At 29.4% G+C, this 15,633-nt stretch overlaps 1 protein-coding gene across 1 annotated transcript in view; it reads left to right on the top strand.

Moving 5' to 3' along the window:
* Nucleotides 1-15,633, top strand: part of LOC117169543 (agrin-like) — an 818,564-nt gene that overhangs the window by 731,848 nt on the left and 71,083 nt on the right. The window contains exon 5 of the mRNA XM_033355964.1: nt 3,468-3,704. Within this exon, the coding sequence (XP_033211855.1) occupies nt 3,468-3,704 (237 nt within the window). The remainder of the gene's footprint in view (nt 1-3,467; nt 3,705-15,633) is intronic.

The raw sequence follows: 15,633 nt of genomic DNA, 5'->3' as shown, positions 1-15,633 counted from the left end.
CCAAAAAAGTTGAATTTTCAATTTACTGTTCGAATTCTTAAACAGCAAAGGATTAAAAAGCAGAAAAAACGCTGCTTTTGAAATGTAATGGTTGACTTTGCTAGGCAAGAGATATTTTTTAGAAGAAAGAATTGATAATCCAGAAGGATGGTTTTTCTATTAAAAAAGAAGAATATTCAACAAAGCAGAACATTTTTTAAATTATTTTGTTGAATAATTAAATTTCCAAAACAATCGTTGAATTTTCAACTAAAATGATAAACCTTTAACAAAAAAAAATAATTTCCAACAAAGAATTTCAACTCTTAACCAAGTAGTGTAATCAAAAAAATCTATCGACTAAAAAAATAATAGTTATTATTTCAACCCAGAACAGACCAAGAACTAGAACTTGAATCGTTAAATTTTTAGTTAAAAAATTGAATATCAAACAAGAAGAGACACATTTTTAACAAAATAGTTTAGTTTATAACCAAAAAATAGACCTTCAAATAATAACATGAATTTTTAACAATGAAACGCAACTCAACCGTGAAATTGCATTTTTAATCAAGGTGATAATTTTTTTATCTAGAAAGGCGAATTTAAAAGAAAATCCATACACTTGTTATTTAATATTTGAGTTTTCGTTCGAAAACACAATCATTTTCAAGCAGAAAGGGAGTATGCAAATATTCAGTTGAAAAATTAATTATCAAACAAGAAACTCTCCTTTTAAATAACCAAAAAACGCACTTTTAATAAAATGGTTCAATTTCTAATAAGAAGAAATACATCTTCAAGGAATGAAAATTATTTCCAACAAAGAAGTTAAGCTTCAATTAAATCTTCAAACAAAACAAAAAGTTTAACTTTAACCAAATGGTTGCATTGCTAACTACAAACGATCAATTTAAAAGAAAAAAATTAATTACTTTAATTTTAAGGGAAAAAATTTCATTTTTAATCCCAAAAAACCAACTTTCAACAAACTAATTTAATATTTAACTAATAAAATGAATTGAATATGTAGATACTTCACCTTTGAAATAAAATTACCAATTTTCATTTTTTCAAGCATTTCAGTACATCGTCATTTGCATTCTGCGATAACCCCTTTCGGCTTACACAAATCCTCGCAAAACCTCCCCCCCCCCTTGTGACAGTTGACGTAGTTTTTTAACATCATCTTTTCAACTGGACGAAATGAGATTCTTTTTTGCAATGAAATAATAATTCATATATTTTCAAAAAATAAATGACACAGAAGGCTTTTTTTCTGTAAAATTTAGCCGGCAGGATGAAATAAAGGTCGAGTATTGTGAACTTTAATTGAGCATATGCTTCGTGGCCGTACATGCGTGTTCTCTCGATACTTTATACGTGGTGAATAGCACGGATTTAATTTCACAGTATGTTACAAACGGTCACCCAACCCGTTTACAATTTGTAATTACGTTTGTGCCTCGAAGTTACGCGAGTGAAGAATCATTGATTACGGCATTGGTTTTCTCTTTGTTTTGTTTTCACCCTTTCGATTCGAATCTGCCGCCACTTTCACACGATCGACGCGACGCACGTAAACATTTTCGCACCCGATTTCACAATTTCGCGCTTACCCCAACACAATTTTCCACCAGTTCATTTTGTTAGTTCATAATTTTGTATTACCGCCAGTCTAACAAGGAAAAATGATATTGCGAATTTCCGATGATGAAATTCTAATCTAGTTGTATGCTCGATGCAAAACATGTGCAATTATTGGTAAAATTTGAAAATTAATGAGACATGAGTTCCATTTAGAGTTAGAGGAACCATCCGTCGGGATTTTTCCGGACATGTCTTCATCTGTAAGCATGCGGATTTTATCCCGCAGATTTTTTTATTTTGTCCGGGTATAACATTTCTTGGTTTTTTAAAATTTAAAAACATTAAGTTAAATCTAATGGTGCTCTGCAAAACTCTTTCCGAATAAAATTTTTTTGTTGACTTTCATATTTTAATGGTTTTCTTTTATGTCTTTGAGTGGCAAGCCGCATTTTGTGTTACAAAAGGAGGGCTAAATTTCAGACCTCAGGCTCACCATTCTATTGGCACTTTTTTACACTTTTTTTAATGATGGAACTATTTCCCTAATATTTTGATAAAATGGCACTAATGTTAATATTTTCTTAAATTTCTCGATAAACAAAAACTATTTTTCTATTAATACTTTTACAAGTATTTCATGAGGTTTCAAGGGATTTCAGAATTTTCAAAGTATTTTAAGAGAATTGTTTAAATTGCGATTTTAAAAGGGTTTCAAAGATATTAGATGATATCAAGGAATTTTTCGGAATTTCATAAAATTTCTATTCATTTTTAGAGACAATTTTATTCTAAAGGGTATTTGAAAATTTTAAAAGGTAATAAGGACTATGGTCTATTTCCAAAGATTTCGAGGAATTGTATATGATTTCGAAAAACTTCGTAAGATTTACGAGATTTGGAAGATTTTGAGGAATTTGAAATATTTGATGGATACATAGGATTGCAAAATAAATCTAAAGATTCCATAAGATCATAAGGAATTTCAATACATTTCAAGCAATTTAAAAAAGTGTAAAGTTCTTCGAACACTTTAGAGGATATCGACTTAATTCAATGGTTTGCAATAGATTAAGGAATTATAAAAGGTTCTATACCCTTATTTTGTTTCATGCATACTTTTAGTCTGGTTTTCCTAAATTCCAAAAATCAAGTGTTTATCCTATTTTATGTGTAATAATATGTTGGTTCAAATTTATACTTGTAAAAGTTCTAATTTTGGTAATCGATCCTTCCCCAATTTGTTTGTTTACCAGAAAACATAATTCCCGATTTTTCTTCAAATTTAGATGAGAAAAGCTCAATTTTCGAAGCAATGGAAAAAATTGCAAGCCTTTTGAATATTAAATTTTATTTACTTTTTGAAGAATTGTTAATGAATAATTTCCATTCCATAACTTTTTATTTTAACACCTCCAATTTCAATGTATTGTGCCCGGAAAATGTCCCAAAAGTGCAAAATCGCAGCTTTATGCACAGCTCAGGCTAAAACCGTATTTTTAGAATTTCTTTAACATGAACTATTTTTATTCGATACGTAATAAGTTTCTGAGTACTTTTTAACTGGTTTTTAATTGTTTCAACAATTAAATGTTTTTTAAACAAATATTTTTATATTAAATTATAAAAAATTATTCTTTTTTTAAATTAATGACACAAATAACAGATGTTGAGAGTAATAAGTTTTATAAATATATTTGGAATTTATTTTATTAATTTTTTTTAGTTTAAATTTTATTGACTGTAAATCTAAAAAAAGGCACTACATTTTAAGAATTTGCACTACCCTATTTGAAATAAAAATAAAACGCTATCGATAAATCTACAATTTTATAAACAACAAATATAATTCAAATTAAATATGATGGTTTTCAAATAAATGATTTTTTTATCTGTTTCAGAAATCAAGGATCCTTGTGCAAAATTAAATTGTTCGCGAGGTGCTCGCTGCGTAAGAAGCAGAGATGGAACCGAAGCAAAATGCGAGTGTTTAGAATCGTGTCCAAACTTAGGGGATCACGAGGGCTCTGGCCCTGTCTGTGGTTCTGATGGGGTTGATTACGCAGGTTTGTGCGAGTTGAACAAAGTAGCTTGCACTAAGGGTATCAACATTACGGTGGCTTTTCGTGGAAAATGCGGTAAGCAATTTGTGTTACTGAATAATTCCGTTGTGTTTACCTGACAATTTTACCTCCTTCAAATTATTTATAAAAAATACTATTAATGAATAATTAATTTAAAATTTGACACGAACAATATATAATAATGAAATATTTTTTATACGCATGGTAGCAGATTAAAACAAGATAACCCAAATTAACTGAAATTAAGATTTATTGCATTAAAAATTCTTTTAAAATCACATACCCGTTGACATTAAAGGATTTATTCGAAATATCACTTTACAATGCAGTTGAAAAAGTTTAAATTTAAATTTCAGTTCAAATTTTAACAGTTATTGTTTTGTTCTTCTTTTTAGCATCGCTCTAATTTTAAATTATTATTGTCTTTTGAATATTGAAGATATTATTTTCTTATTTCAATCAGCCTTTCAGCAAATATAATGTTGCAATACTGTGATAGCAAAAAAATCAATCTCAAATCTCTTATAACACAATACTTTTTTCAAGTTGAATATTTTTTATTCTAATTTAGTATCCCTATATCTCCGGCGTAAGGGTTTATCAAAAGTCATGAACTATATATCTCGGAAGTAAGTTTTTTTATTTTATTTGAACTGCAGATTTTATTTTTTATCGTAATCAGTAGCGGAGCATGTTCCAGGTTTATATTAGTTTCACTTTAAGATGATCAATTTGGAAATCTATTTCCGCAAAACTGGATAATATTTTATTTTCGTGCGTATTTTGCCTCAATTTAATAACACCTGAGCTCGACACGAGCGATTTTTGTTTTGTCTTTGAAAGTTTTTTTTTTACTTTAAATAATGTTATTTCACTCCTCTTAAAAATTTACGAATTTGTTGGATATCTTATGAAATCTAAGTTCTTTTTTAAATTTAAGTAAAAATTAAAATATCAAAAAAGTTAAACCACGTGCATATTGAAAAATTGGAACTGAAATTAAAAGTAAACCCTATATATACGAGTTTCTAAACGTTAAAAAAATACTCAGTATTGAAACAATAAAATATTTTTGTAGGTTCATAAAACAGTCAATCAATAAGAACTCACCGGAATAAAAACATTACACCGACACTTTCATATTTTCAATTAAATTAAATTGCTAATACATGCATAGAACAGATTCCATATTTGAAAACTCATATACCTAAAAAAATACGATATTTCCTGAAACCAATTTCAGTAAAGCGGAATCATAATTCACTAGTAACAATAAATACACATTCTGATTTTAAAAAAACAATTATTCAGTAAAAAGATTAATTTTCAACAAACTGAATACATTTTTAAATAAAACGATAAATCTCCAACCCAAGCAATTAAATTTGAACAAAGTAGTTAAATTTTTAAATAGAGATGTTTGTCTCACTAAGATAATAAACCTTCAACGAAAAAACTTACTTTTTAATAAAACACTTTGACTTTAAACTACCTAGTAAAAAGGGAATTAGAGAATGGGAAAGCTACTTTAAAAATATTCAGTTATTAATCCGTTCTAGACATTTTTACTCTTCATGAATTAAATTAAGTTAATTTTAAAATCTAAAGGCTACAAATCTAATATTTTACAACTTTCCAGAAATGTAAATGCCAATTCGTATAAAATCTTTAAATTATTAATTGATCCTCTTTCATTTATAGTGGAATTAATTAATTTTCGTTTCGAAATACTAATTACTAAAATTATTGAAATTAGTAAACTTAAGAATACCCATTTCTCCATTTTGATAGCTTCAAACTCTTTCTGAAGTATATATTTTGAAGTATTTTTGATTTACTGTTTACCTAATATCTAAGGTTTTTAATTGGAATTTATTCTATTATTTGTATTTTAACAAGCTCCACAGAGAATTAAAATAAAAAAATTGTAATTTTGATACTTTTTAGCAATTAAATTATTCACAAACAATAAAAGCAACTGTATTAACCAACTCAACGTGCGAACGAAATGTATTTACCACGAACAATTTAACATTATTATTAATAACTTCGCACGTAATGTTTTCATTATATTGATCTTATTACAATTCTGATATTTTAAGGAATCTTTATTATCATTAGAGAATAATATATATTTTTAACGTCTTTTCAGACAAGATGGAGTTATGAATTAAGAAAAGTTTAAATTAAGTTTTTCCTGAAAAATGATCTTATACTTCGCTCCGCTGGGGACCGTACCACAGAACTTTTGCTTGCTGATCGGGTGCTTTTCCCTTAAGCTTCTAGATAGATCAAAACAAGAATTCTTTTTCAGAAATAGACGCACTATTGTGCCACGTCTTACATATTCAAATTGTTCCAGGAATCTGTATTATCATCAGAAAAAAACAGAAACTCCTAACATTCTTCATTTCTCTAGTAGCTTAAGGCCGAAGCACCCGAACGCCAATCGAAAGTCGGAGTGAAGGAGAAGATCTTTTTCCAGAAAGAATTTAATTCAAAAAATTTGCAATTCATAGCTCCATCTAGTCTGAAAAGACTTTAAGAATTTCTGTTATTCTCTGATGACAACAGAAATTTCTTGAAAAATTGTAATACGTAGCACTTAGCAAAATAATGCGTCTATTTCTGAAAAAGGACTCTTTTCATGATCTCACTAGTAGATCAAGGTAAAAGCACCCGACCAGCAATCGGAAGTTCTGTGGTTCGCGTCTCAGCGTAGCGAAGAAGAAGATCCTTTTGCATATAAAATTTATTTTTGAAAACTGAGATATTTGTTCTTTTATATTTTTACAACATACTTAAAAAGGGTGTATATTTGTTTGAAAGTTTACTATGTATCTTTTCCAAAAGATTAATTTAAAACAAATGCTGTCTTTTTTAATAACAATTCGAAGTCGCTTACTGGTTAATACTTGGTTTTGGAACTAAAATTGGAGATGTATCTTAGTTAGATAAAGGCTAATAAATTATTCCTGTCTCATTTTCAGATAAATTTTTATTATTTCCATTGAATTCTGAATTTGCATTTACATAATTTTACCTTAGTTCTTAGTGCGTATATTGCATTGATCGTCTCTGTGTGTATACATGTGTTGAAGGAGTTTCTGTGTAGTTGCGGCTACAGGGAAATGTAACATATCGAGGCAATACATTCTGTCGATATCGGGCAGCTTCCATTCAGGTGCTGCACAATACGGGGAACGTGGCTTTAAAACCAATTTCTCGCACTTTAAGCGTGGCACAGGTGCACCAACTACTCGATGCCCTGTACAAAAGCACTCTAGTGTCAAAAAACGATACGTAAAATTACTAATAAATGTTCTTACGAAATAATCAGAGGATTTTCGCTCAGTTCCAGTTGCCTCAATGAAAAAAACAAATTTGTGTTTCATTAGAACTTGGTGAAGCTATCAAAATTCAATCTTGAAAGCTCGAGTTTCTTGAAATTTCACTAAAAGTGCACTTTAATATTAGGAAACATTCCTTATTGTTTAGCTAATGTTTAAAAATTTCTTTCCACGTAATTAACAAATTAATTGTTACAACTTTTATATTATGTTCCAAAATTTTGTTATTACTTACATTTTTTTGTAAATGTTAAAGCGTATAGTATTAAATGTCAGTTACTTTTTTTGGCTCTGTTATTATAGAGAATTAAAATTAATTTTGAGGTTTCAAATTCACTTTAATATTCATAAAAGTTCAATAGAATCGTTTAAATTTTCTATAATTAGGGCGGTACTTGCATGCTATTAAATCAATTTCAATCTGGAACATCTCAATTTGAATTATTAAATCTTAGAGTAATTAACGTTTCAGTTCACAATTTTTCCATTTAAAAAGAATTAAAATTTAAAATTATTCAACACATAATTAATCAAAACTGTGTAGTTTAGATCTTCTTAAGTTACATTTAATTTTTACGAACTATAAATTTACATATTTTTATTTTGTATTAAATTATCCTGAAGTCATTTATTATCAGGTTGAGAGTTTTTAATGCGTTATTTACTTATTGCTAGAACTGGAAAACTAGCAAATTAAATATTTTGTATTCTAATTTAAAATTGTACTATTTAGAGGGCCTTCAATTTTCAAATCTTCCGTTTCTAATAAATATCATATTAAATTCTTCAATTAAAAATGATTTAGTATTAAGCATTTTAATTTTAAAGGCCCATGTTTTTAATTTAATTTTTGTTATAGTTTTCTTAATTGTCAGCCTTGAACGCTATCATTTCAAATTTTTTGCAGTTAAAGTGCTTCATTATTAAAATTTTAATATGAGGACTAGGAAACTAATTTAGAATTTAACAATTTGTTGTGCTTCATTACAAAATAATTGCATCTTGAAGACTTATATTTTATACTTGAGAATTGAAGAGTGTCTTATTAAAAATATATCAAATAAATCAAGTTCTTTGACATGTTAAGTTAAGAAAAGCATGCACATATGGGTCGTTTCTGAAAAGTAATGAAATTTAACTCTTGACCGTTTCACCCGTCTCTGTGATTTAATACATTTTTTTAGAAATAGTAGTAGGATAAAGTACCTGCATCCATTTCAGTTTTAGCAAAGAATAAAAATAGCTCAAATTTCCATCAGACATGTGCCAAAATACAAATTCGTATACAAAAATTAAAAAATTAATGATAACAGAGTTTTTCAATGAATTATGCTTAGAAGAACCATTTGTATTAAGTTGAGAAATATAACAATTATAAATAGAGGTAAATATTTTAGTTCTAAGCGGACATAATCATGTCTAAAAGCATGTCGTAGATGTTTTGTTTTCACTTGCTTACATTCATATTTTAGGATATAAATCATAAAACATCACTTTAAAAAATCTCTAAAAAAATATGATTAATTTTTTATGTATGTTTATGTATTTTTTATTTATGTGTCCTAATCAAATAAATATATAATTTAAAATGTGAAAGTCATCAAAAATTCAAGTCGAAATTAACCATAGAAAGGATAATATTTATTTAAAAAAGTATTAATAGTCATCCTCCTGAAATATCTTACCAAACACACCGTTATTTTTTCAGATTAGCAGTACTCAACTTTAAATAAAACTTTTAAACAAATATTATTTTAAATTTACACAAATCCGCTTTCAATAATAAAATACAGATAAAAATAATTTTTGTTTTAAAATTTACTTAAACCAAAAATATGATTCTTGGTCTCTCAAGTTGGTATTTTTATTTGATTTTGAGTTTTTAAATAGTGAGAAGAACAACAGGATGATTTTTGTAGATAAGATTATTTTACAAATCATCAAAAATATATTTATGAAAAGTCCATTAAATATTTCCTGCTGGGATGTTTACTGTGCTTTGGACATTTATGGGCAGGCTTCAAAGGAATTTTGTGGGCACTTAATGTCACTTTTATTAGGAGTTGCGATTAAAAATCAAATTTTTTAAAGCATATCATTTATTGAGACTTTGAAATAATTCTACCCCCGATTTTGTTGAAAAGAAAATCAATAGTTTTGATAATTTATAACTTGGAAATGAATGTCTCCTTTCTGTAGAGATTAACCCATGTAGGTACTCAGACGTAGTTAATCTTGACTTCTCTAAGAAATCAGAATAAAGAAAATGATTATTTTCTTATTTAATCAATGAAGAAATAGAAGAGCTAATTAAAATACCTCTCAAATATAATGAGATCATTGTGATGCCGTGATATATAGCTCAAGGGTGATAATCCCAAGGCATGAATGCCATCGAAATCAGAGCCAGTACGCTTTCGCCATTCTCTCCTCTGCATACCTACATATAGGCAGACAATGATAAATTAGTCGTGCAAAGTAGCTTCTGTCAGTGTGAGTGCAGGTGTACCTATAGGTACTTTTGAGGGCACGTGTCGTACGTACCAACCCCCAGTTTCAGCAATGTGTTAGAAGAGGCAGTCAGACGGAAAGCGCGATATTCAGAATTTACTGTCTGACTCAAGCGATCCGCTACCACTAACCGTAGGAACAGTACCCTTCACTCGTTCTCTTGCTCATCCTTATACTCATCCTCGTCCCTTCTCAACGTATCTCGCATTCGTCTTCGTAGTACTATTCAAGCTTCTATACTCGATACCAGTCTTCCCATTGCTTCTTCTTCAGTTAACCCACTTGTCTTCAAACCACACCCTCTTAACTCCTTTTATACGCATCTCGTAATTACTAGAGAGGGATGATTTAAACCATTACTAACGCCATAGTCACTTCATAATAATTGTGCATTCTTATTCTAAATGAATTCTCGTTCTACTGATTGACCCTAATGATCATTCTCCATGAATTCGAAGCTCTAAATTACACAGATTGGATGAACTTTTCCTTTCTCTATGTGAAAGCTTGAGTTTTAAAACCATATATTTCAGAACGTATTGCGAATTATTTAACATATAAAATATATGTAACAAAATATAAAGAAATTCGTTAAATTAGATACCTTGCGCGTGAGGAAAAGGGTTTTCGTATATCCTGTCTGAGCACAGCCTATTCTTTTCACTCTCCTCCGATCGCCTCTTAACCCCAACAGCGTGATTGTCAGGCCCCACACTGTATCTCACTTCCGTTTCTTCTATAACGTTACCACCACTTCCCTTACTGCCATTACTGTCCCTACTCTACTCCAGCTCTCCTACTCCCCTTACTTACTACATTTCCTCCCATACCAGCCTTCATAAACGCTTCTCTACACCCTCCGTAATTCTCCTTTTCTTTTATATTTAGGCTCCCTTCACTCTTTTTCATTCTTTAACTTCTAACCATTACATCGCCTCCCCTTACTTTCCTTCTATTTCTTTAACTTCTTCCACTTCTTCTTCCCTTAATTCTATACTTCCCGTCTCCGACATACCATATCTTCCCTTCCATTAATTCTCCTACATTCCCTCCTCCACTTCCCCTCCCAGAAAAAATGTACGATTGACGGACGGACTGTTGACTGAAACTATAAGGGTTAGCAAGAAGCTAAAAAATACTAAAATTGCATAATTAATTTAAAACGGGATTCACTTTGAAAGTGAAGAGTTTTATAATATATACCGGATAGGCCATTTTAATTGATGCACGCAAATATCTCTGTTGCTCAGCCAGAAACGAAAAAATTGTTCGCAGAAAACTTGTTTAGGAGAATGAGGGTCATCTGACTCTACTAATAACTGTGACCTTGGGGAAGGGGTTCATTTTCAAGATCAATTAAAGTCAAAAGTCAGTGTTTTAAACTAGAACGCCTATTTTTTTAACCTAGACTCGAAAAGAGTGGAAAATTTTACGTACGAAAAAATAGTTTTAATTTGTTAGTGTTAGTGTGTTAGTGTGTTCAGAAGCTGTTTACTTAGAACTTCTGAGGATTTATAGGCGAGACCATTTTTAGGGTGCTTGTTTAGCGTGAGTCTCCTTTCCTTTAAGGTCAAGATGGTCAAGGTCATTGGCTCCCAAGCCTACCCAAACATTTTTTTACACATAAGTTCTCAAAAAATCAAAGAAAAACAGCTTCTGGACGGTTTCTCAGCATTTAACCTTGACCTTCTGAAGGTTACTCTTACAAATTAAAAAACATATTTTATCTTCTAATAACTTCGAAAATTAACCTCTGGATTAAAGTTGTTAGTTCAGTCAAATGGACCCCATTGCCCTGAACAATGGTTGTCCAAACCATTGTTTCGGATCGCGCTAGATCTCGAGATATTTGCGTGCGTCAATTAAAATGGCCCACCCGGTAGATAAAATGTGGCTGAAGTCTCAAATGTACACTCAAACAAATTTTGTTGTCTTTATGTTTTGTATTTTCAATGCCCAGACTTATAAAAGAAAATTAAAACATTATTTTGTTTCCTTTATCAATGCGCATTAAGCCACAGATTTTTTAAACTTTTTCTTCAACTTAAATTGCATTAACAAATAAAAAACAATAATTTTAAAAATTAATAAAATTATTTACAGCATCGACGAGATTGTGAAATTTTAATTATTTTATGCTTAAGGTTTAGATCCTTTGAATTACAAAAACTTTTAAAAAATTGGAAATGAATAAATCTGCATCTAATGCAAAATAATATTTACCTTTTTATATAAAGATTGTGAATAATTTTCAAAGACAATTTTTCTTCTTTCAGCAAATTAATTGAATATGAACGGATATTAAGTGTCTTATTCCAGATTTTTTCTTTATAATACTGGGTTTTGCCTTCAAAAGTATGTTTCTAATATCAAAGTTCTTTAAAAGTTGAAAATAATAAAGGATGACGCAAAAATTAGGAAAAATATAATTCCCGAAAAAGAAAATATTTGAAGTAGATTTTTCCCAAATGTGAAAATTGCGAAAAATTTTAATTCCCAAATTGGAAAGTTACCAAATAATAACATTTCTGACAATTTATATTATTGGTTAAATGTGTGCCAAAATTTCTATACAAATATCCGGATTTTTTTGGTACGAATAGCGGAACCTGAAAAAGGAGTTATTTCTGGAGACATTTTTATGTAAGTGAACGCATTTTACCGATATGTTTATTATTTAGAAATTATACATTTTCTACGATATCACCGAATTTTTAAATCCTCGATAATAGATAAACCCCAAAATAAAATTGCCAACATAATTAGAATATGATAAATGGTAGATATAGTTAATATTTTTATTCGATCATCATATTTCTACTTGAATTATTATGAATATATTAGATTAGCTACTTATTATTGTTTAGAATCAGGAACTTTAAAATTCGGAAATTTTCTCTGTGTGAAACATTTTTGAGTTTCATATTTTATAATTTCAGCAAATTTATTTCAAAAATTTTCAAATTCGGCAATATTATAAACTATGAGACATTTTATTAGTCAAAAGTTATACAATTGGTCTCGGGAGCTTAATTTTTCAGCCATCTCGACCTGATAATATTTACTACACACATAGAGACAGAATATGGAAAATTCTCTTGTTGTAAATGTGGATAAGTTTATTTCACCTTCTTCTATTTTGTCCTATTTTCTTCGCCTCATTACATCTTCGAAAGTAGATAGAGATTCTTGCAAAATTGACAGGCGCTTAATCAGCCGAGTAGTGAGGGCAAATGTTTGATCAAACAGATTGTGGTAGGGACACTGCTGTTTATTTAGGATTAGAGAATCCCCATCGTACTTCTACCCTTCTTCAAACGGTTACGATAACGGTTACGGAAATTGTAGATGGCGGTTAACGAGCTCCAATATGTTGTTGAGAGACACTTGTAACCAGACTTTCGAAATAACGCTTGTGACTCTCCAGATTGCTGAAGCATTCCAGATTACCTCGCGTATCAGAAATTCTCCAGTTTCGCACAAAATACAACATTAACAATTTTCCAAATCTTTGCTCTAGTCATTAAAAAGCAGATTATAATTAAGGAAAAATGTAAACTAAAATTAAAAAATTAAAACCTAAAATAAACAGGTTGTGCACCAAAGATTTAATTATGCATGTTCGTTTTGAAACGCCGTTCTTATGAAAAATGAAACAGGACATTAAAAGAGTTTTACACCATAAAGACGTCAGGGGAGCGATTAAAAATAATAAAAAAGGGACAGCAACGCTGGCTTCAGAATAGCAAAGAAATAAGCCCAGTTATACAAAAACAAACAAGAGGCAGCCAGTAATTAAATAAATAAGTTCTAGAAAGTCGGAAAAAGATGTCGTAATCAATTAAGACTTTAATTAAGTCGTTCATATCGTCCACTCCCATACTTAAACCCACCTACTGCTCCTCCTTTTTCCTACAGCACCTGCCCTCCCATCACTTCCCAATTCATTTTTCCCCACCCTTTCGTCAAATTCTTCCTTATCCACTTCCCCTCTCTAACTTAACCAATTACCTCTCCCCTCACTACCTCTACTTTCCCTTCCTTCTCCCCCAACTAACTTTTGGAAGATATTTGACTACTCATCCCGAATTTCCGGACGATAAAATACAGCAAGCAAATAATATTATTTATAAATTAATATTCTATGCAATCTTCAAGAAAATTAACAAATTATAAAATTACTAATTTATTAGTAAAGGCATGCACGCGAAGCGCGCTTTAATATTTCTTATTTTTAATTTCCTAATATTAAAAATATAAAAAATTTAAGAGTCTATTAAACCACTTCTTAAGTACTGAATTTTCAACATTTGCATAGAAAGCCTTTAAATTCGCCTTTAAATTCGGACAAATTAAAATTTTAGTTTTCAAACTGAAAAGTTTCAGAACAGAAGCTTACAAAGGAGAATTTGTATCGTTTCCAATTCAAAGTGTTCAAAAGTTAACAGTTTTATTCCAAATTAAATAATTTTGAAATCAATAATTTTCGATTGTAATTTAAAAATTAGGAAATTTTAAAACATTGAAAATTAAATATTTATTAGTCTAAATTTTGTAACGTAAATCAGTTTAAATATAAAGGAATTGAAATTTTATAATTCGATTTAAAAACATTAAAAAATATATAACCTGGAATTAAGAACTTAAATAATTTTAAATCCGAAGCGTTTAAAAATTGGCAGTTCAAAATTGAAAACTAGTTTGAATCTTTCAATTAAAAAAATTTTAAGATTCTGAAAATTCTAGAATTTCAGACAGTTTTTTGTTAGTCCAGAAATACAATATACGATTCTAAAAAAAAATGTTAAGCAACTGGTAGTTTTAAATGAGAGTTTTTGAAAAAAAATTGACTCCGGAACTTTTAAACTTAAACGAATTCGAACTACATTCAAATGTAAGAAATATTTTATTCTTTAGCAACTGTTATGTATGAACTTTTTTTATGCTTGAATCCTTTAAAATTAAAATTATTTCAAGAATATTTAAGTTGCTCGAAACTTAATAATTTTTCAATTGTAATGTATAGTTTTCAAAATTTAACCAATTAAATTTTAATTGCAAAATTTAATCTTATGAATAATAACAATTTTATCAGTTTTCATCCGACATATAAATTCAAAACTCTGAAATGGTCACTGCAATTTAAATAAATGAATAATTATTAAAAATTATTCAATTACTGGGGTATAAAATTTAGAGAGTTTTCTTGGGAGACCCTTGAATTCTTTTTTTAATTCTGATAGAATTCTAAGGAATGTATTTCACTCAGAAGAGTATTTCTAAAAGAAGCAAAAACATTTTTGGAACATTCTAAACCTTATTTATCGTTATACTAAAAATTAAAGTTTAATTAGTAGGTTATATTTTAGAAATGTCAAACTAGAAAAGCTGGACTTACAAATTTAGACTTAAAAAACCTCAGTCCTTAAATTATTATATCCAGTCAAAGATTTAATAAGAAGAAACCGCTTCTTGAATTTTGATAAAAATAAGACAGAATTGCGTCTTTATAAAATACTTTGATTTTGGTAAGGCAAACATAACATGGAATTCTTTGAAAGTTCTTCTCAAGATCCTCTCAGATTCTCCCATTATAATATTGGAATTTTCTTGAATTTATTCAAATATATTACATCCTGAAATAAATCCGAGGTAAAACCTGTTGACATACTTTGAATTATTTGCGGAATCCATAAAAACGTTTTTTAAATCTCCTTACAGTATGTCTTCACATTTGATATGGATACACAACAACAAAAATCAACCCAAGAAAATCTATAAAGCGTTTAGAAATTCTCTTAATTTGGTAAATATATAAAATTGAATTCTTTGTTAACTAAACCTTATTCTCTTACCTCCGTCTTTCTTCAATCTTAAAGGAAAATGAAGGAAAATGCGAGCTACAATTACACTTTAATGTTGGTTATTTAGAAAAAGTCCTGTCCTTGCTAATCGCTTTTGCCCAAAAAGAAAATAACTTTTTGCCAAAGCTCTCGCTTCCCCAATCCTCTTATCCTGCTCGTAGATTATTATTCGTCTGTGAAAGTTATTCCGACACGATGCAAAATGCGCACGGTATTATGAGGTATGATGGAGAAAAGGTTGGTTAAGGGGGTAGTGGG

The sequence above is a fragment of the Belonocnema kinseyi genome, chromosome 3, assembly GCF_010883055.1.
Source record: "Belonocnema kinseyi isolate 2016_QV_RU_SX_M_011 chromosome 3, B_treatae_v1, whole genome shotgun sequence".
NCBI classification, from domain to species: domain Eukaryota; kingdom Metazoa; phylum Arthropoda; class Insecta; order Hymenoptera; family Cynipidae; genus Belonocnema; species Belonocnema kinseyi.
This window is presented reverse-complemented; position numbering and strand designations above follow the sequence as displayed.